A 22,103-nucleotide genomic window follows, 5' to 3' on the forward strand; every position below is an offset into this window, starting at 1 on the left:
ATTTTTTAAATTTTAAAATATTTAATTGACAAAGACTGTACATATTCAAGATGTACACTATGATGATTTGATATACACATATTATACACTGTATAATGATTACCACAATCAAATTAATTAACACATCATTTACCACCCATGCTGTACATTAAATTGCTAAAACTTGTTCATCCTATAACTGAAAATTTGTACACTTTGACCAACATCTCTCCATTTCCTCCACCCTCTCACCCCAGACTCTGGTATCTACCATTCTACTCCTTTCTTCTATTAGTTAGATTTCTTTAGATTTTTTTTTTTTTTTTTTTCATTTCATAAAATTCAATCTCTTTTGATGATTTTAAACAAGGTTGTTTTTTTCTCTCCCTCTTTGGTTTGGGAGGGTTACAGTTTAGGGATAAACTTGATTTTATACATGTGAGATCATATAGTATTTTTCTTTCTGTGCCTGGTTTATTTCACTTAGCATAATGTCCTCCAGGGTTCATCCATGATGTTGCAAACAGCAGGACTGTCTTCTTTTTTATTGCTGAACAATATTCCATTGTATATATATACCACATTTTCTTTATCCATTCATCCATCAATGGACACAGGTTGTTTCTGTATGTTGGCTATTGTGAATAATGCTACAACAAACATGGGGGTGCAGATATCTCTTAGAGATACTGATTTCATTTCATTTGGATACATAACCAAAAATGGGATTGCTGGATCATATGGCAGTTATAATTTTTAAGGGAATCTTTAAAATTTTTTAGTTTTCCATAATGGCAATACCAATTTACATTCCTACCAACAGTGTATGAGGGGTCCCTTTTTTCCACATCCTTACCAACACTTGTTGTCTATTGTTTTTTTTGTTTTTTTTTATAATAGCCATCCTAACAAGTGTGAGGTGGTATCTCATTGTAGTTTTGATTTGCCTTTCTCTGTTAATTAGTGATTCTGAGCATCTTTTCCTATACCTGTTGTTCATCTACATGGCTTCTTTAGAAAAATGTTTATTCAGGCCCTTTATCCATTTTTAATTTTTTTTGCTATTGAGTTGTATGAGTTTCATATATATATAAAATATATACATATAAATATCTATCCCTTATTAGATATATGGTTTGCAAATATCTTCTCCTATTCAGTAGGCTGTCTCTTTATTCTGCTGACTGTTTTCTTTACTATGCTGTAGGTTTTTAAGTTTGATGTAGTCCCACTTGTCTATTTTTGCTTTTGTTGTCATATCCAAAAATTCACTGCCAAGACCAATGTCAAGGAGTTTTTTCCTTATATTCTCTTCTAGGAGTTTTATCGTTTCAGATATTGTATTTAAGTCTTTAATCCATTTTGAGTTAATTTTTGTATATGATGTAAGACAAGGGTTCAATTTCATTCTTCTGCATGTGGATATCTAGTTTTCCCAGCACCACTTATTACAGAGATCTCCTTTCCCTACTGTATATTCTTGGTGACCTTGTCAAAAATTAGTTGACCATATATTCATGGGTTTTTTTCTGGGCTCTCTACTCTGTTTCATTGGTTGATGTGTTTGTTTTTATGTCATTACCATACTTTTTTGATTACTCTAGATTTGTACTATAGTTTGAAATGGAGAATATGATGTTTCTTGCTTTTTTCTTCTTAAAACTACTTTTGCACATCAAAAAGATAATCCACCATGATCAAGGTAGATTCATCCCAGGGATGTGAGGATGGTGTAACACATGCAAATCAATAAATGTGACTCACCACATAAACAGAAACAAAAACACAGACCACATGATCATCTCAATAGCTGCAGAAAAAGCATTTGATAAAATCTAGCACATTTTTATGATAAAAGCCATCAACAAACTAGGCATAGAAGTAACATATTTCAAAATTATAAAAGCTATACATGGAGCAATATGGAGATACCTCAAAGAGATACAAGTAGATCTACCATTTGATCCAGCAATCCCATTACTGGGCATCTACCCAAAAGAATAAAAGACATTCTATAAAAAAGACATCTGCACTAGAATGTTTATAGCAACACAATACACAACTGTAAAGATGTGGAAACAACCCAAGTGCCCATCAATACATGAGTGGATTAATAAAATGTGGTATATGTATACCATGGAGTACTAGTCAGCTGTAAGAATCAATGGTGATATAGCACCTCTTGTATTATCCTAGATAGAGCTGGAACACATTCTACTAAGTGAAGTATCCCAAGAATGGAAAAGTAAGCACCACATGTACTCACCATCAAATTGGTTTTAACTGATAAATACCTAAGTGCACATATAGGAATAACATCCATTGGGCAACAGGCAGATGGGAGGGGGGAGGAAGGGATGGGTATATACATACATAATGAGCACTATGCGTACCATCTGGGGGGTGGACACGCTTGAAGCTCTGACTTAGTGGGGCAAGAGCAATATGCGTAACCTAAACATTTGTACCCCCATAATATGCTGAAATAAAAAAATAATAAATTTTTTTTAAAAAGCCATACATGACAAATGCATAGCCAACATCATACTGAATGGAGAAAAGCTGAAAGCATTTTCCCTAAGAACTGGAACAAGACAAGGATGCCCACTGTTACCACTTCTGTTCAACATAGTGCTGGAAGTCCTACCCAGAGCAATCAACCAAGAGAAAGAAATAAAAATATCCAAATCAGGAAAGAGGAGGTCCAACTATCTCTGTTTGCTGACAATATGATCTTATACCTAGAAAACCCTAAAGACTCCGCCAAAAGACTCCTAGAGTTGGTAAATTCAGCAAAGTCTCAGGTTACAAAATCAATGTACACAGATCAGTAGCATTTCTATATTCGAGTAACAGTCAAGCTGAGAGACAAATCAAGGACTCAATATAATTCACAATAGCTATAAAGAAAATAAAGTACCTAGGAATATACTTTATAAAAGAGGTTAAATAAAATACCTAGGAATATACTTTATAAAGGAGGTTAAAGACCTCTACAAGGAGAACTATAAAACACTGCTGAACAAAATCACAGATAACACAAACAAAAGGAAAAATATCCCATGCTCATGTACTGGTAGAATAAACATGGTTAAAATATCCATACTGCCCAAAGTGATTTACAGATTCAATGCAATCCCATCAACATACCAATGTCATATTTCACAGATCTAGAAAAAATAATCCTAAGTTCATTGAGAACCAAAAAAGATCCCATATAGCCAAAGCAATCTTGAGTAAAAAGAACAAATCTGGATGCATCATATATTACCTGACTTCAAATGATATCACAAGGCTATAGTAATCAAAGCACCATAGCACTGGTATAAAAGTACCAATAGAACAGACCAATGGAACAGAATAGAGAACCCAGAAATAAAATCATCTACCTACAACCAACTGATTTTTGACCAAGCAGACAAAAATATACCCTGGGGAAAGAAAGCCCTATTCAATAATGGCACTGGGAAAACTGAACAGCCACATGCAGAAGAATTAAACAGGACCCCTATCTCTCACCATATACAAAAATTAATTCAAGATTGATCAAAGACTTAAATGTAAGATCCGATAACATAACAATTCTAGAAGAGAACATAAGAAAAACTCTTTCAGTCATGGACCTAGGCAAAGAATTTATGATTTAGATCCCAAAGATAAATATAGCAACAACAAAAATAATTAAATGGGACTTAACTCAATTAAAAAGCTTCTGCACAGCAACAGAAATAATCAACAGAGTGAACAGACAACCTACAAAATAAGAGAAAAACATTCACAAACTACACATACAACAAAGGATAGATATCCATAATCTACAAAGAACTCAAACAAATCAGCAATAAAAAAATAAAAAACCCCATCAAAAAGTGGGCAAAAGACATGAACAGAAGTTTTTCAAAAGAAGGTAGGCAAATGGCCAACAAACATATAAAAAATGCTTAACATTACTAATCATCAGAGAAATGCAAATTAAAACCACCATGAGATATCCCCCTTACTCTTATCAGAATGGCAATTATTAAAAAGTCAAAAACGATAGATGCTGGCATTCATGCAAAGAGAAAGGAACGTTTATACACTGTTGGTGGGACTGCAAATTAGTACAACCTCTATGAAAGCAGTATGGAGATTTCTCAAAGAAACAAACGTAGACTCACCATTTGACTCAGCAATCCCACTGCTGGGTATCTACCCAAGGAAAAGAAGTTATTTTATCAAAAAGACACCTGAATGCAAATGTTTATCAAGGGCAATTCACAATTGCAAAGCTGCAGAATCAATCTAAGTGCTCTTCAGTTCATGAATGGATAAAGAAAATGTGGCTTATATAGTATTAATATATACCACAGAGTACCACTCGGCCAGAAAAAGGAATGAAATAATGTCATTCGCAGCAGCTTGGATGGAACTGGAGATCGTTATTGTAAGTGAAGTATCTCAGGAATGTAAAACCAAATACCACATGTTCTCACTAATGAGTGGGAGCTAAACGATGGGTACAAACAGGCACAAAGTGATATAAAGGACATGAGAAACCAAGAAGTAGGAGGGTGGGTATGGGATAAAACTTACCCACTGAGTGCAATGAACACTATTCTGGTGATGGGTACACCAAAAGCCCTGACTTAAGCATTACACAAGATATCTGGGTAACAAAAACATTTGTTTCTCCTAATTCCCCCTTAATTAATATTTTGAAATAAAAAAATCCCACAAACTGCTGGGATCCACCCCCAGAGCTTCTGATTCAGTAGTTCTGGGTGGAGCCCCAAAATCTGCATCTCTGACAAGTTTCCAGGTGAGGCTGATGTTGTTGGTCTGGGACACTGCTTTGGAACATCTCTGTGGTTGACATTTCAAGGGTTCTGTAATAAATACTTCATATATTTTCTCACAAAAAAGACACCTTCCCTGGTTTTTTACTCATTCAAATAGGTTATGAAAAATGATTTTAGAACAATACAGCAAATGATAACTTTTGGTTAGACCATGTGTCGCTATCAGTCCCTTGCGCTCTCCCACCCTCTGCTTTAAGGGCTACTTAACAAATGAGGCATGTCACAAGGAAGCAACTTGTTAATTGATACCTACTTCTCAGACTGCCTGCTGTCTTTCCTGTTTTCTAGACTTAGTCAATCTGGGCCACAAAGAAAGCAAATGCCAGCTGATGAACAGCGGCCCGCATGTCACTGACTTGGAGTCTCAGTTTCTTCAACTCCAAAATGAGGGAATGTCCAAACTGATCTGCCCAACATGATTATTTTAAACTATTAAATAATTAAATGAAACAGTGAATATGGTAACTGTTCGTAAATATAAAGGAATCTGTCTTGGACTGTGTTCGATGGAGTTGTGCCAGAGGTCTCTAAGAGCAGTCCCTGGCCCACTGAGGCCTCCTCCAGAGCGCTCTGCTTCAGCCTGCTCTTAAATATAGGGTCTGTGGAGAATTTCTACTGAAAAAAAGGAGTTTCTGTTGCTAATGAAGATGAGGTTATAGTTGAATGATAGTGCCATTACCTCCACTCCAGCCTGGTAAACAGAGTGCAACACCGTCTCAAAAAATAATAATAAAAATAAAATAAAATAAAATAAAAGGGAGCTACAATTGAATATTTGTTATCAGATAAAACATCCCTGAAATCATGAATTTTATCAATGGAAAAATACAGATATATATGCGTGTGTTTGTGTATATATATATATGTATATATAGGCTATTTTACCTTTTTTTCCCACAAAACTATTTTAGAAATTCATCTATTAAAAGAAAGCATGGTAGGCTAGATTTCTCAGAGGAGGGCATGTAACATAAACAGCAGCAGCAGCATTTTGGAAACAGAATAAGAATCAGATGACCTGGCTTTGAATCCCACTGCCAACTTTTAGCACTGATATGACTTTGGACAATCTGTTTTCAGGCTTCATTCCCAGTTTCTTCAACTGTGATCTATGCAAAATAAATCCTGCCTTGTTGTGAGGCTTACATGAAAAAAATAACAAAAACAAAAAACTGCTTTCATTATTTATGGTCTTTTGTGGTTTCATAGGATAGTTTGTTCTATTTCTGTGAAAAATACCATTGAAATTTTCGTAGAGATTACACTGAATCTGAAAATTGTTTTGGGTAGTATGAACATTTTAACATTAAGTCTTCCAATACATGAATATGGGGTATCTTTCCATTTATTCCTGTTTTTTATAATTTCTTTCATCAACGTTTTATGACTTTCAGTGTACAGATCTTTCACCTCCTTAGGTGAAATTTATTCCTAAGTATTTTATTCTTTTTGATGCTATTATAAATAGAATCATTTTCTTAATTTCTTTTTGGACAGTTCATTGTTAATGACAGAAACTGAACCAACTTTTATATGTTGATTTTGTATCCTGCAACTTTACCAAGTTTATTTATTAGCTCTTACAGTTATTTGGTGGAATCTTTAGGGTTTTCTATATATAAGATCATGCCATCTGCAAACAGATAATTTTGCATCTTCCTTTCCAATTTGAATGCCTTTCATTTCTTTTTGTTCTCTAATTGCTGTGACTAGGACTTTCAACACTATATTGAATAGATGTAGCAAAAGTAGCCACCCTTATCTTGTTCCTGATATTAGAGTAAAAGCTTTGAGCTTTTCATCACTGATTATGATTCTAGCTGTAGGCTTGTCATAAATGGCCTGTATCGTGTAGAGATAAATTTCTTCTATATCTAATTTGCTGAGAATTTTTATAATGATAGGATGTCAAATGCTTTTTCTGCATCAGTTGAAATAATCATAATGGCTTTTTTGCCCTTCATTCTCTTAATGTAGTGTATCATATTTATTGATTTGTATATGTTGAACTATCCTTGTATTTCAGGGATAAATATCACTTGGTCATGGTATGTAATCTTTTTGATGTGCTATTGAATTTATTTTGCTAGTATCTTGATGAGAATTTTTTCATCTGTGTTCATCAGGGATTTTGGCCTATAATTTTTGTTTTCTTGTAGTGCTCTTGACTGTCTTTGGTATCAGGGTAATGCTGGCCTTTTAAAATGAGTTTGGGAGTGTTCCCTTCCCTTCAATTTTTTGAAAAAAGAGTTTCAGAAAGATTGGAGTTAATTGTTAAATGCTTGGTAGAATTCGCCTGTGAAGCCTTCTGATCCTGGGCTTTGCTTTGTTGGAAGTTTCTGATTACTGATTCAACTTCCTTACTCATTATTAATCTGTTCATATTTTCTATTTCGTCACAATTTATTTTGATAGGTTGGATGTTTCTAGGAATTTATTCATTTTCTGTTAAGTTACCAAGTTGTTGGCATATAATTGCTCACGGTAGTCTCTTGTAATCCTTTGGTATTTCTGTGGTATATCAGCTGTAATGTCTCCTCCCTCTCTCTTTTTTGGTTAGTCTAGCTAAAAGTTTGTCAATTTTGTTTATCTTTTCAATAACCAACTCAGTGTTGTTGATCTTTTGTCTTTCTAGTTACTGTTTCATTTATTTCTGCTCTAATTTTTATTATTTCCTTCCTTCTGATGACATTGGGCTCAGCTGATTCTTCTTCTAGTTCCTTGAAATGAGAAGTTAGGTTATTTATTTGAGATCTTTATTTTTTCTTAATGTAGGCACTTATTGCTATAAACCTTCCTATTAGCATTGATATTGCCGGATCTATAAATTTTGGTATGTTATGTTTCCATTATAGTTTGTCTCAAGATACTCTTTGACTTCCATTTTGATTTCTTCTTTCAGCCACTGGATGTTTAGGAATGTGTTGTTTAATTTACACATTTTTGTGAATTTTCCAAAATTCTTCCTATTATTGATTTCTTGTTTTATACCACTGTGGTCACAAAAGATAATTAAGATGATTTCAATCTTCCTAAATTTGTGAAGACTTGTTTTTGTGACTCAACATATGATCTGTCTTAGAGGATGTTCCACGTATGCTTGAGAAGAACTTGTATGCTGCTGCTATTGGGTAGAGAGTTTTATATATGTCTGCTAGGTCCATTTGATCTATGGTTTTATCCAAGTCCAATGTTTCCTTATTGATTTTCTGTCTGGATGACTTGTCCATTGTTGAGAGTGGCATATTGAAGTCCCTGTCTATTTCTTCCTTTAGTTCTGTTAATATTTGCTTTATATAATAATCAACATTTTTATATGTTTATATGTACAAACTTTCTTATCTCAACTATTCCTAGCTTTAAAAGATAGCAAGGGTAGCTGTGCACATCAAGGTAGTCAAATATCTAAAATGAACAGAATAGAGTTCCAGCATGTGTGGAAATTCAAACACATACACACACACACAAAGGAAAGGAGGGAAAGAAAGGTATTTAAGTAAAAGCATGGGTGATGCTACCATGTTACTTAGGAATGGAATCTGGGCACTAGCACAAGATGAGAGTGAGAGACTGGCACTCATCTCCTCAGTCTCAATGTGTTCCTCAAATGGAGAAGTTTTCTGAACTTGGAATGGTGCTGGTGTTTAAAAATGCAATATGGTTGTCAGTGACTCACCTAATGCTTAAAACAATGCTAACTGTTTAGTTCACTGATGGACTAGGGTGACCCACTCTGCTGAGCTTACCAAGACACACTTCTCAATAATTTTGACTAAACATTTTTTGTCTTACTCACTGAATTCAGAACCTAACCCTAGAATAAAATATGACTCCACTGTGCTGCTGAATTTTCCCTGGCTGCCTGGCATGCCTACAGTTTGGTCAGAGGTGTCACATAAAAGATTCCTCTTCTCTTCTAATGACATCCATTAAAAAACACGTTCTCTGACATGAAAAAGAAAATGATGACTTCAAAGAAAACTATGGAGGATATTCTGGTCAATCTAAAAAATATAAACTGCATATTAAAGAATGAAAATTTCCATAACCATATTTCTTTTACTGTGCTTTACAATTTCTTGGGACAATAAAAGCTTTTAATGTTCAGTAAAACAGTCAAGTAAAGCAGCAATAAGGAGAATGTGGGTTATCCAAGAGGAGCAATAGGCTGGAGAAGAGGGTCAAGTAATGCAGAAGAGAAAGTGGCATAGTGTCAGTGGCTGTCTCCTCCTCTAAGTGACTTCCAACTAGTTGGTGATTATAGAAATAACATTAATTATAAAAAATTTTTGTAAAAGACTGAATAAAAGTAAAATTAGAAGTATTCTAGAGAATGCTCTAGAGTGGGTGAGATGTAGTAGAAGAATAAACTGCTGAGGGTTAATTCTGGTGGGCCATGTCAAATATGGTAGGGAGAGGCTACTAGCTGACCAGAGTGGTTTTGACTTTGTATCTGCAGCACCTAGGATGAGAAGTCTCTAAATATGCAATCCTGTGAGTAGGTCCTGGAAGAAAAGATCTACGGTTTCCATTGCTGGAAGGACAGGTGCAGAGAGCTGCTAACCAAAGACCAGTGTAAAGAAATCTGTAATCTCTTGTAATTGTGGCAATCTGATGTGTTGAAGTTAAGGTTACGACTTTGTTAAGAAAAACAAATTCTAATTTTTACTTTATGGCTTGAAATGAACATCAAAGCATAAATGAAAAGTAACATATAAGCCAAAGGCTCTTCATTCCCAAATAAGCTATAAAATTTTCAATTCTCTAGGTTTGTCATTTAGTGCTCATTGAATTTTAGGTTTGTGTATATTTTCAACTTCTTGATTCTTGGTTACTTAGAATGCAAAGTAAAATGAAAAAAAATCATAATCTTTATACAGCTTTATTTCATAAAGCAAATACATGTTTCTTTAATATTAAATAAATATTAAATATTAAAAAATATTTGATTCCATGTTCATTCCTAGGAGTCAGCTAAAGATACATCTACTTGTGAAATAAAACAAGGAAGTATTTCTTAGTCTTCTTAATACCATGAAAGATAAATGAACAAAAGATTTTCCAAGATGCTAATACCACTAAGTTTGTCTTTAAAGTAAGCCCTGAAGCTGCCCTCACCCTCTTCCTATCCTCACGCTGACTCCCAATCTTGAAAGAAGACACTGCTATAAATAAGAAAGCATCTTTGAGAGGAGGAAGTTGAATCTCTTAACACTAAATACCAGCATATGTGGTAGCCTAAACAACCACATGCCACCTTCTCTGTGACTCTCTTCACCACTACACTATAGCAAGCTACGTAGCCAGGTGTTCACAGGACAAGCTTTCCTTCTCTACTGTGGCTTCTAGCACCTTTATCATCATGGTCATCAACGTAGAACTATGTCCCACCAGACTCTGCAAGTCCTGGCACAGTGGCCAGTACATTAGAGATATGAAGTAAGTCTTTATTCAATTACCACAACAACACTGAGATATTAAACCCTTCCTCAACTGCTCAAGGTTTCCATTAACCAGGTGTTGTAAGGTCCTGTAGTACAGGGGTATAATTATTGCCTCCCCTTCCCTAGAAGGTGTTATAGTCTTCTAAATAGAGTTGAAATTCTTTCAGAGAAACCCTGAAAGGTCTCTTGCCTAACTCAGGATCTCCACTGAACAGCCATATACTGACTTGCATAAATCTATGGCCAATATGAGTCACAGATCGTATACAGTATGAATATGTTTAGCCTTACTGTCAAAACACTGAGTTATTTCATGACTTTTAGAAGTTAGTGAGTATCTTATCTGTTTCAAAGGTCTGTAAATTTGCACAGTGGTGCCTTGTTTAATACAATCTATAATTGTCTGTACATGGACTAAGATTGTCATGCCACACTGCATCTCAACTGTGAACACAGACCAGTAGACAATGAAGTCATCTAGCTATGAGGAGAAAATAGTCTGTGAAATTGTTCTGAGCTGGCACTAGTCATCCAAAGACCAAGTTTTAGAGCAAAGTAAATGGATTCTGCCCTCACACCTCCAGAAGGTAGAGACATAGGACAAGCACTTAAACAAGGAACATTTAAGACAGACAATATCATTAAGACTATAAGTACATTTTGAAATGTATTATTTTTTCTTGATAAGTCTATCATGTAGATCTGTAATTAGGGACTTCTAAAATAGCTAGCTTTTTTTAAAACACAATATGCTGTAATTGTCTATTAAGTCAATGAGTACTTAGGGACTCTTTAAAACTGCTGATTGCTTTCTTGCTGTATTTTGGAAGAACAAGTACTGAAGAGTCCTTATGAAATTCTCTCAGAATGAAATTGAAAATATACTGTTACCTGGCTAAGTTAACAACATTTTTTCAATGAAATGACATACATCTATCATCATATTTATTGTTCCATAACTGGACTACAATCACATAAACTCTCATTTTATAATCTAACTGAATTTCCATCTCTGACTAAATATAACTTTTCTAATTCCACACAGTTTCAATGCTCATTAAAGAGGGCTTTATTAATCATTCATTTCTTAATGTAGATTAAGTATTTTATATCACTTAACAGCATAAACTATGTACCAGTCCTTATGGTATATTTATAAGTCATTCTGTTGCATTTATACATCTGCTGTGTAATAAACCAAATTGGAAAAAAATAATGAGCTATATCTTTTGTCAAGTTATGTTATATTATGCTTGTTTATATTTAACAGTTAAATAAATCAACAACATTCTCAAGATCTTTAACAGAAATTATAAAGGCTACATATACTATTATTGTAGTTTATACTATTATTCTATTAATATAGGCTTTAACTTCATAATAATGCATAATTTAATTTACTTTGTAATCAATTATTATAATAACTTCCAAATATAAATCAAAAAGAAGCTAAAAAAAGAACAGTTATAAAATTATTTAGACATGGAAGCCAGCATGGAAGCCATCTCATTTTCTGACTGTCAACTTCCTATTTATGAATGTTTCCTTCATCAGTTAGGGAGGGTTGATAAATAGTTTTTGGAAGCCAGACCTGGAAAAACACTACCAGATACAACATCCACTGTACCTCTATTCATGAATCTTACAGTTCCATGGGGACTAATGACAATTAAAATAATCACATGCTGTATTAAGCACTATGGAGAAAAGGAAGTAGTGAAATGAAAATAATAGTGGTGGTTGTTCTTCACACAATATGGTTTGGGAAGGCCTATCTGAGAAGGGACTATTCATGAGATGAATTCTAAAGAGTAAGAACCAATCATCAATTAGAAGAGCAAACAGACCATTCTGGACAGAGGAGATAGCATATGCAAAGGCCCTGGGATGGAAAGATTCCGTGTTCAAGAACTGAAGGAAGGGGTGAGTGTAGCAGGCAGAGGTAAGAGGAAGACAAGCAGATCAGAGGTGTGTACATGAACATTTCTTCTCTCTTCTCACATGTCTCCCTCTGTTCTCATTTTCCCCCTCTTCAGGCTCACATTGAAGTGGGCATCCATTTCTGAACGGGGAGCTCCAGAACAAGACTGGGAGAATACCAAGGGCGGCCATACATCTCAAGGAAAAGATTCCACATAGCTACTTGGACATGGCAGAGGTGATGACACAGCAGTGGTCAATGGCCTTGTTAGTGAACCCTGTGTAGGACATGGAGCAGACCCAGAAGTTCTTATGTGCCTCAGTAAGGAAGCACAGGGTCTCTGAAAGCGCTGATAGGTGAGCAGAAGCCTGGGGTCAAGATACAAATGCCACATACAGATAAGCTTGGGGACTACAGCAAACAGCTACGAATATACTCCTTGGGGGAAGTACCTTGAGCTATGAACCCAGGAAATTCAGGAAAGCCCAGCAAGGCTTTCTCCTTATGAAAAAGTAAGGCTCAGTCTTTTCCCTGGAAAGAGCTGTGCACCTCATGAGCTGCCAATTATCATGAATCATGGGAAGTCGCTGCAGATGCCCCAGGTATGAGGCTGTGCTGCAATGTCATCTATTTTTGGTTTTTGCCACCCTCTTCCCCTCATGCCTCACGCAACATTGCTGATGCTGCAAAACAGAGGCTGCCATCCCTTTCTGGAAACCCAAATTCAGCACTTTTGTGGACTGGCCCCAGGCTGGGACCTTTAACCAGCTGGGTTAGCCACCTTCCTGTCCAGAGAGGGGGTAGTAGGAGGGAGACTCATCCGATTATAAAAGTGCATACTGCAGGGGTTGGGCAAGTCAAGACACATTCTGCCCAGGGACAGAGACCCACCTCTATCTCTAACAAGCTGTGCAAATTATTTTGCATCCTCACCTCTGAAAGACAGGTTTGGACTTGGTAAGCTGGACTATGTCGGCTGTATATTCCACATCCCCAACTTTGGTGACTCCCAAGGATAAGAGAAGATGAATCAAATCACCTCACCTGCATCTACTTATTTTTATACCCAAGCTGAGAGAGTGGGTTTGCACTTCTCCAGTTTGAGACACAAAGTGTTCACATCAGAAATGAGAGACCAGCCTGATCTGATGTGACAGCCCTTGCCTGGGACGCTCTGGAGCATGCCTCTCGGCTTTCCCTGCAGGGCAAGTGGTCACTAGGCCACTCACTCCACACCCCTCCAGTCCGTGTCACTGTATGTCAGCTCTTCGTCATTTCGGAACAAACACTTTATATGTACCCTGGTGAGAAAAGTCTATGAGTTACCACGTGGTGCATCCAAATCTGCATTTAATTAAAAAAATGGATCTTCTGTCTCAAGCAACAACTACCTTATTAGAGGCCTTGGGATTTGTCACATTTTTATTTTGTTGTTTTTATTCCTACCTTAAAGCATTCAAAAAGCATTTCTATGTAATCGAATATTTAATTCTGCTTAACTCTGATTTCTGAAAGATTGGTTAAACGAGGGCTGCAGGGTCAGGAATGGTAAAATAAGAACAGCCATCTCGGTCCACAGTACAAAGGAGCAAGTATTCTGGGCGGGGGAGATGTACCAGTGTGTACAGAGAAGCAGCCCGTGTGTGGACTGGCACATTCCACTCTGCACCTTTCAACAAGCATTTGCTGGCACGTGTTTACTCCCTGCCGGAGCTACAAAGGTGCCAAGGAGCAACGGCGAATAACACGAAGATACGAAGATCCCGCTAGGGGATCTCCTGGCTGCTCCTGCCCTCATTCAGCAGCTACGTCTTGAGCTCCAAGTCCCCTCTGGTAGGTGGAGATGTTCTCAACAGCACAATGGAGAACAAGCTGCAAGGTAAAGTCCCTGCTGTCGTGGAACAGAGTCTAGTAAGGGAGGTGGGGTGGGAACATAAACAAAGAGCATCTAATACCGCAGTGGCCTGTGATAACTGCCATTAAGAAAACTAAAAGCTGGTGGAGACTAGAGATTAACAGGCTATTGTTTATGGATGGCTTGGCCAGGGAAGGCACCCCTGGGAGGTGACATCTGAATAAAGCCCTGAGAATAGGGGCAGCACCAAGCTGCAGGCAGAGGGCACAGCAGCTGCAGAAGTGGGTGTGTGGCTAGTGAGCTGCAGACCCTCAAGAGGCCTGCGTGTCAGGTGCGGGAGAGGCCGGGCTGGGGAGCGCCTTGGGAGAGGGCAAGTGCGTCGCAACACATTCCGGGAAACATAGAAAGCTGCTTTGGGTTGTGAGTAAGAAGACTGTAAGTGTAACATAACAGAAGAGAGGATAGAATACTGTGGGATGACAAGGATGGGGGGCAATCATTCCCCCAAGGACACCAGACCAAGTTTTGGAGAGGAAGTGACACTTGTATGTAAAGAACTTTGTCTTCTCTGCTCTAACGCTAGGAAGGACTAGTGCTAGCACAGGGGACACGGACCCCGCCCAAAGGAAGATGAGGCATTCGTGCAGCCTAAGACGAGAAGCAGAAAGAGGCCACAAGACAGTTCTACTGCCCAAATCAGAAATAAAGGAAGGGCAGAACAGAGTAGAAGGCTCGGGTGGAGACTGGGTATGTCCACTTGATTTGACAACTAGAAAGCTACTGAACAACTCACTGAGAATATTTCATTTCACTGATGATATATTTAAAATGTGCTCAGATTTTTTTTTAAAGAACAGCAAAACTAGTTCTCAGTTAAATTTGGCTTATAATGGCCTGCTTATCTTATGTCTAAATCAGTACCTCCAAATGTTTTGAACTGCCCCAAATGTTATTCAGTATTCACTCAGCAATTGACAACCCCTTTATGGATAGCACAATTGTCACAAGATTCCAGGAGAACACAACACTGGTTGTGTAAGTTTTAGGAAATAAAGTCAACTCCTACTTTTCCACATCAGTGAAGAGAAACAGCTACATGGGACACAGATGTGCCTGTGCTCCTCGCCCCAGCCACGCTCTTTACCGAAGGGCCACGGTGCGCCAGGCAGCTGCGACGCAGCCATCACAGTGTTTAATCTCACAAGCCTGAAAGCCCCGGAGGTAAAGGAACTGCTCAAAGGCACAGAGTTACTCAGAGCAGAATGGAAATGTAAATCCAAGTCTTTCTAACTCCGAAGTCCATCGTCTTGCTTCTCATACTTGGTTAATTTCCAAAGCAAGAAACACTGGACATCCCACTGTACAGTGGCGTGGACTATGGGCAAATAATTAACAATATAGTAGAAGAAATGAGCTCTACTTAAAGAAATTCAGTTTCAAATGTGACTAGGATTACGGTTTGTAAATGATGTTACTGAAAAGATTGCCAAAAGGCAATCCAGTCAGATGACCAAGGCAGGCATGGTTTTGAGGTTCTGATATTTTGATATCTTTTTAAGGACACTCAGGAAACACAAAAGCAAGATAGAAAGATCTAGACAACTCAATGGTGCTAAATCACAAGTGTTTAATTTTGATTCTAACTGTAGAAAAAGTCCACCATGAAGGACTTTATCAAATAAAACAGATAAATCATGTCCTCATGATTTCTCCTCAAGAAAAGGAGAGTTTAATCTGGCTGTGGGGGCCAAGGTGGACTGCAGGTGAGCATCTGGAGGAAGGAATGGCAGCTAAGAAGAAACTGTCACCACCTGGTAGTACAAAACTCGGCACTTCCCAGTTGGATGGGAACATTCAAGTTTTTACTTGCAAGAGGCTTTTCTCAGTTATCTTCTAAAGAAATTATACTAGGCCTTAGTGATTGAATATCATGGTCTTGGCCCAAATTTACTGCACACGCATTTCTATAGAAGCTGAGATCTACAACACTCTATCTTGGCTCGATTTCTGCAATGAGATTAAATGGCATTAGGAAAACAGAAACAAACTAAAGGGGCTATCATTTATTGTTAAAAACCTAAAGTTTTAATAAATTCTAATGAAATTTGTATGAGAACCAACAAGTTCTAATTTTGACTACATCTGTGCCACTTCTACCTCTAGAGAGGTAACCACTAGTCCAGATCCAGGTGCTTTTACAAACCCAGCTCAACACTGTTCTAAGTGGCCTTCCTCAACTAACCTAGAACATTCTGCCTACTCCTTAAAACCACATTAGCAATCTCTATATAGTTTTTCCATAGGCAGCTGTGTGATTTTATTCTATTTCATATATTTGTAAATTGCAGCCTCTTCAGACATAAATTGGAAGCTCACTGAAAAGAAATACACCATATATTTATATAATGCATATATAAATATGCATCTTTTATATATATAAATTTTTCTTCCTTTGTTTCCAAGGCATTTATTATAATACCAGCTACAAATATATTGCAAAGGGGGAACATATTTATAAAGAAAAACAGATGAGAATACAGATTAAAAAACTCTCCCACCTCACATTTTCTTGTGATCATTCTTGTTTTCACATTATATCACTACTAGTAGACAACCTGCTGTGATATCTTTTGTAAAAGTTCACTAAAGTCAATCAATGCAATAAAGTTCAAGTCAGGTTCCACCTCTCTAAAAAGATAGGGTAGATTAGACGAACTCTAAGATTTTGTTCTAAGCCATAAACTTTTAGTAGTCTTTGCAGTGTTTGATCAATAAAGCTATCAAACTATATATAATAAAGTACTAACAGCAATTGTTGGTCACACAAATGCAACAAAAATAAAACAACAGAGTGCAAATATCTGAAAATTAATGCTGGTCAAATGACTGTATCTGTTCATATATGATAAACTACCACGTGTACTTTTATAAATCTACTTATAAAAATGTAATCATTTTCATTTGATTATAAAGGATAGTGGACATTATAGTGAGAAAGTTTTAGTTTGAGTTATGAGTAAATAAGATCAAACTTTTGACTTAAAATAGCACTCAGAAACCAAAGATGCTTTGACGTGGTCGCTTGTAGAGGCATCATCCCTACAATACAGGGTAGGAGTCAAGATGCTCTACATAATTCACACTGTGGAGTAGGTACACATGTCGGCTTCTCACTATACAGACACCGGGTTACAATTGAAGGGTATGATCTTTCTGTAAAGGAATCTAAGATATACAGGAAAGCTATATAAAGGTGATGCACTGTCTTCAGAATCTTAGAAGGCCAATAGTCAAGGCACTATAAGTAAATATGTTTGGTGTAAATGAGATTTTGGAGAAAATGGTAGAAGATGAGGCTATAGAGGTGAGTAAAGCATAGATTATGAAGGGACTTGTGTACATGCAAAGGAATCTAGAGCCTATAGGATACCAGGCAAAAATAAAGAATTTTGAAAACGGAGATAATGAAGTGAGTCTGGGCTTTTATACAGACTATTTTAGGAAAGAAATGGAAAATGACACTCATAAAGCCACTGCAGCAGTCAATGCCAGATCCTCAAACTTTGTTTTGTTGGAATACCTAGACTAACAATTTGTTGCTTTTACTTTCCAGTGGAAAAATAATTCAGGGATAAATAAATAAACAAAAAAATGAGTTTTAGAGTAGGGTTATATGTGTATTTTTGCTTTTACATAAGGCACAGATGATACATATTAAACCATATTACAACCATGTCTTAAAGTCTAGGTATTTCAAAATCAATAAGACATAAATACTATAATACAGATATGCATAATTATAACCAAAGGGTGTAAAAACAGCCTACAATAAGCCATATTAATGATTAAACAAACACATTTATAACAAAAAAATCAAGCACAGCAATAATAGGAAATCATGACCAAGTGAAGACAGTGTATATTACAAGCGTATATTTGCCCTATATTCTAATTACTCTTAGTAATTCCCATAGTATGAAGGCTTGGTGTGGAGTTTGGGTTTGGTGCATAGACTTCTCGATGCTTCTGAGACATTTGGGTAGAGAAGCCATGTGGGCAGCTTGACAGAGAAGCTGGAGTGGAGGGAAGAGAACTGTCCCTGTTCCTGCGCTGCCGGCCCCCCTGCTCCAGCTGAGATCACTCCTACTTGAGAAGTTACTGGCCGAGGAGGGACAGATGGGTGGAGGTGTACTGGGGGTAACATAAGTTGAGAACCATCCCCCCAGCATGCCAGCTGTGAAACCAGGGAGAATAAAAAGTGAGCTGCCCCTGGTCTCCCTTGCTTCTCATTCTTTGTGTGCAGGCTCTATGCATGCCAACACATTGCAAGTCCCACACAGACCTGCACCTCATTGATTTTGTGGTTTCTGAAGAGCCTGGCACCATGTAAAACTGTTTACCAAATTATTTAGTCCAAGATTCTTCTCATTTTTGCAAGAAATTAAGGAATTCTTTTACAGATGCAGTTAGTCCTTTTAGGTCTAAGGTCCAAGCATCATTAGGCTGACTCAGTGTAAGACATCCTCATTAACAGAGTAACATTCTTGCTCCAGTCCAAGAAGCCAAGGGGAGGGAAACAGAAACAGTATGGGAACAAAACAAACATAAGAATGGAGAACACTTGCACTTATGTCTGGAACTAGTTATTAGTCATGTCAGCCTAATCAGATCAGAGGACTCCTTCAGACAAAAGAATAAGATATTTTGGTTCGAGGCTCATTAAAATTTAGAGTGGTTAATTTCCTCCTTAACTTTTAAGTAGCTAGAAAGACAGAAATGAAGATACCAGTGAAATAGGTTTAGGATTTTTATTTTTTACAACTAAAAAAATTTTTAAATTGCTAAAATTTAACATATTAATATCTTTTCCAGAACTTTTTGTACCTTATTCTATAAAATTAAGATGACATATTTACTTAATATTTTTGTGACTAAGAGCAAATCTTCAATATGTTTAAATACATATTATCTGAGTCCCTGAATGTTTTAGAACATCTATTGTCACCTTTATATAGGAAAACAGCTTATTTAGGTAAAATTCTTTTCCTTAAAAGTTGATGATTTGTTCCATTATCTCTTGCTTCTCACTGGCTATAGTAAAGAAATTGATGCCAACACAATTTTGGTTCCATCATAAGTACATGTGTCTTCCCCTGTTCCTCTCCATCTGGACGTTTGTATGCATTTTTCATTACTTACTTTCAACTTAAAAATTGATTCCAGGGTATATATATTCAAAGGAAGATTGTATCTGTCAATTTTACATAAAACAACAATGAGCTCTTTCAATAAAAAGAAAAGATCTTTAAAAAAATAAAATGGAATTCAGCTAAAAGCAATGACCAAAATCAGATGAATTCAGATATGTTGGCTGAGTTTTCTAAACTAAAATGTAGAAAATGAAGATTCCTTTGGGAAATGCTATCAAAATAATTTCTTAATGATTATTAACTTTTCATTTATATAAAGGCCTGCCCTTTGAAGATTAACTGTAAATAATTGGCTTTCAGTATAGCTGTAGTGGTGATTAATTAATTCGCCTATCTGATATTTATCTTTTTAATGTCTATAATGGCGTAAGTAAGTAACATTATGGCTGGAAGTCAGGCTAAGTATTTAAAAAGCAACAACAAAGAGCAGATACTCACGACGTGGCACTTCCAGTGGGTGTCCTGTGGCGTCACACCACCTGGCCGGGTGGATGTCAGGGCTGTCTGCCTCTACCCAGTAGTCGTACTTATGGTCCCAGCCATCGAAATGAACCTGTCAAAATGAGCTTTGAATAATTAGTATTTAGTGATTAGCATTTCACTATCTTTATAACAAAATATTTGAAAACAGATCTCTGAAGCTGAGATGGAAATTTTGTTAATGAAACAGTATTTAAAATGCGCTATTCTATAGCCTTCTAATCTAGCCACCAAAGGCCACTGTACCAATTTTTCAAAGAAATTAAAGAGGTTGGTAAATAAAAAATTTGTCAGGGATTGATTAAAATTTAAAGGGATAAGATCAATCCATTTTCTCAACTAAGACAAATCCTATAATATTGTTGAGAGGACGCTTCCTGTCCTGGGCAAGTGTCCTGGCAGCCACTGCGAGAACCACGTCAGCGTCATCAACAGTAAGAGTCGCCAAGCTGACCTCAGGGCAAGTTTCATACTGAGGAAAAATGCATGGATTCGAGTGTAAGGAAGCAATACATTCCTAAATTCTCACAAGTGAGAGACAGAGACCCATTGTAACAATGGAGGCAAAGAGAGCAAACAAAATATGCTACTGGGTAGATGGCTTTTAACAGCTACCATAATAGCTACTGAAAGACAAATTGTAAGCTATCAGGAAATCTTCCATGGAAGAGGCAGGGCTCAGGTCCAGAAGTCCTACTGGTAGAGGCTCAAGCAAGGATAATTTATCTTTGTTTTGTATCTTATCTATAAAACATACACACACACACACACACACACACACACACATACCATGACATATATGTACAAGTCTAAGAATAATTAAAGTCCAATTTCAGAAACAAAAATAAAATACTGATTTCTTAAATATAACAAATGCCATGTCCTGGGAATTTCATATCTGGATAAACAATAATAATCCTATAAGACTATCCTTCAAAAAAAAAGAGTAAAATAAAGAAACTTTCATAGAAACATAAACAGAAGAATAGTTACCTATAGATTTACACTACAAGAAATAGTAAAGGAAGCATTTCAGACTGAAGGTAAGTGATGACAGATGGAACCTCTAATCTACAGGCATGAATGAAGAGCACCAGGAAGAACAAATATGCGGGAAAATGTGCAAGACTAGTTCAGCATTCTAATGGTAATCAATCAATTCATCACATAACAGAATAAAGAGGATAAATAATGTGGTCATCTCACTAGATACAGAAAAAGTGTTTGACAAAGTTCAATGCACAATAATGAACACAAGTATAAACATTCTCAGTAAATTAGAAATAGAGGGAAACTCCTTTAATCTGAAAAAGGGCATTTATGAAAAACTTAGTTACTATCATATTAAATGATATTTTATTGGATGCTTTCCCAAAAAAATCAGGAATGAGACAACTTTATCTGTTCTTCTCACTTATGTTCAACATTGCAATGCGGAGCAATTAGGCCAGATAAAAAGAAATGAAAGGCATAAAAGCTGCAAATTAAGAGGATAAACTATATTATTCTCAGATGATGACTGTCCATGTAGAAAATTATAAGACATCTAAAATAATTACAAATTACTAGAATTTTGTAAGATTGAAGGATTCAAAGTCAATATAAAATAATCAATTACATTTCCACATATTGGCAACAAACAATTGGAAAAAATTAATATTTAAAAAAATTATGCTTAAAATAGTATTAAAAAATGTGAAGAACTTAGTGAAACATCTGGAAAAATAAGAAAATGTGCAATACATACACACTGAAAACTAAAAAAACATTCCTAACAGAAATTAAAAGATGATCCACATAATTAGAGAGAATTATCATGACCAAAGGCTGGAAGTCTCAATATTATTATTAGGATGTCATTTCTTACCAGATTGTCTTATAAATGCAATATATTCCCACTCCAAACAGCAGGATTTTTTTTGTATCAGTGATGAGCTAATTCTAACATTATATAAGAATAAAAATGACCTTATTTATCCAAAATAATTTTGGAGGACTCATACTATCTGATTTCTAGAATTACTATAAAGGCACAGTTAATAAGACAGTGTTGTACCACCTTAGGATAGGCAAATATATTAATACAACAGAATAGTGTACACAAATTGACATATATATATATATATATATATATATATATATATATAGAGAGAGAGAGAGAGAGAGAGAGAGAGAGAGAGAGAGAGAGTCAATTGATTTTCCAGCTATATGACAAGGGTATTCAATGAGGAAAGGAAAGTCTTTTCAACAAATGGCATTAGAACACCTGGCCATCCACACGTGGAAAAAAATGAGCCAGCAAACTGCTACCTTAAATCTTATATACAAATGAATTTGAAATGGATCAGAGACCTAAACATAAAAGCTAAAACT

The 22,103-nt window shown here is 36.3% G+C and overlaps 1 protein-coding gene across 2 annotated transcripts in view; it reads right to left on the minus strand.

Annotated features, from left to right (window-relative positions):
- L3MBTL4 (L3MBTL histone methyl-lysine binding protein 4) overlaps positions 1-22,103 on the minus strand; it is a 436,533-nt gene that overhangs the window by 179,059 nt on the left and 235,371 nt on the right. For both annotated transcript variants that reach the window (XM_075993669.1, XM_075993668.1), the window contains one exon: positions 19,689-19,803. In XM_075993669.1, coding sequence (XP_075849784.1) covers positions 19,689-19,803 — 115 coding nt within the window. The remainder of the gene's footprint in view (positions 1-19,688; positions 19,804-22,103) is intronic.

Source organism: Microcebus murinus, chromosome 17 (genome assembly GCF_040939455.1).
Source record: "Microcebus murinus isolate Inina chromosome 17, M.murinus_Inina_mat1.0, whole genome shotgun sequence".
NCBI lineage: Eukaryota > Metazoa > Chordata > Mammalia > Primates > Cheirogaleidae > Microcebus > Microcebus murinus.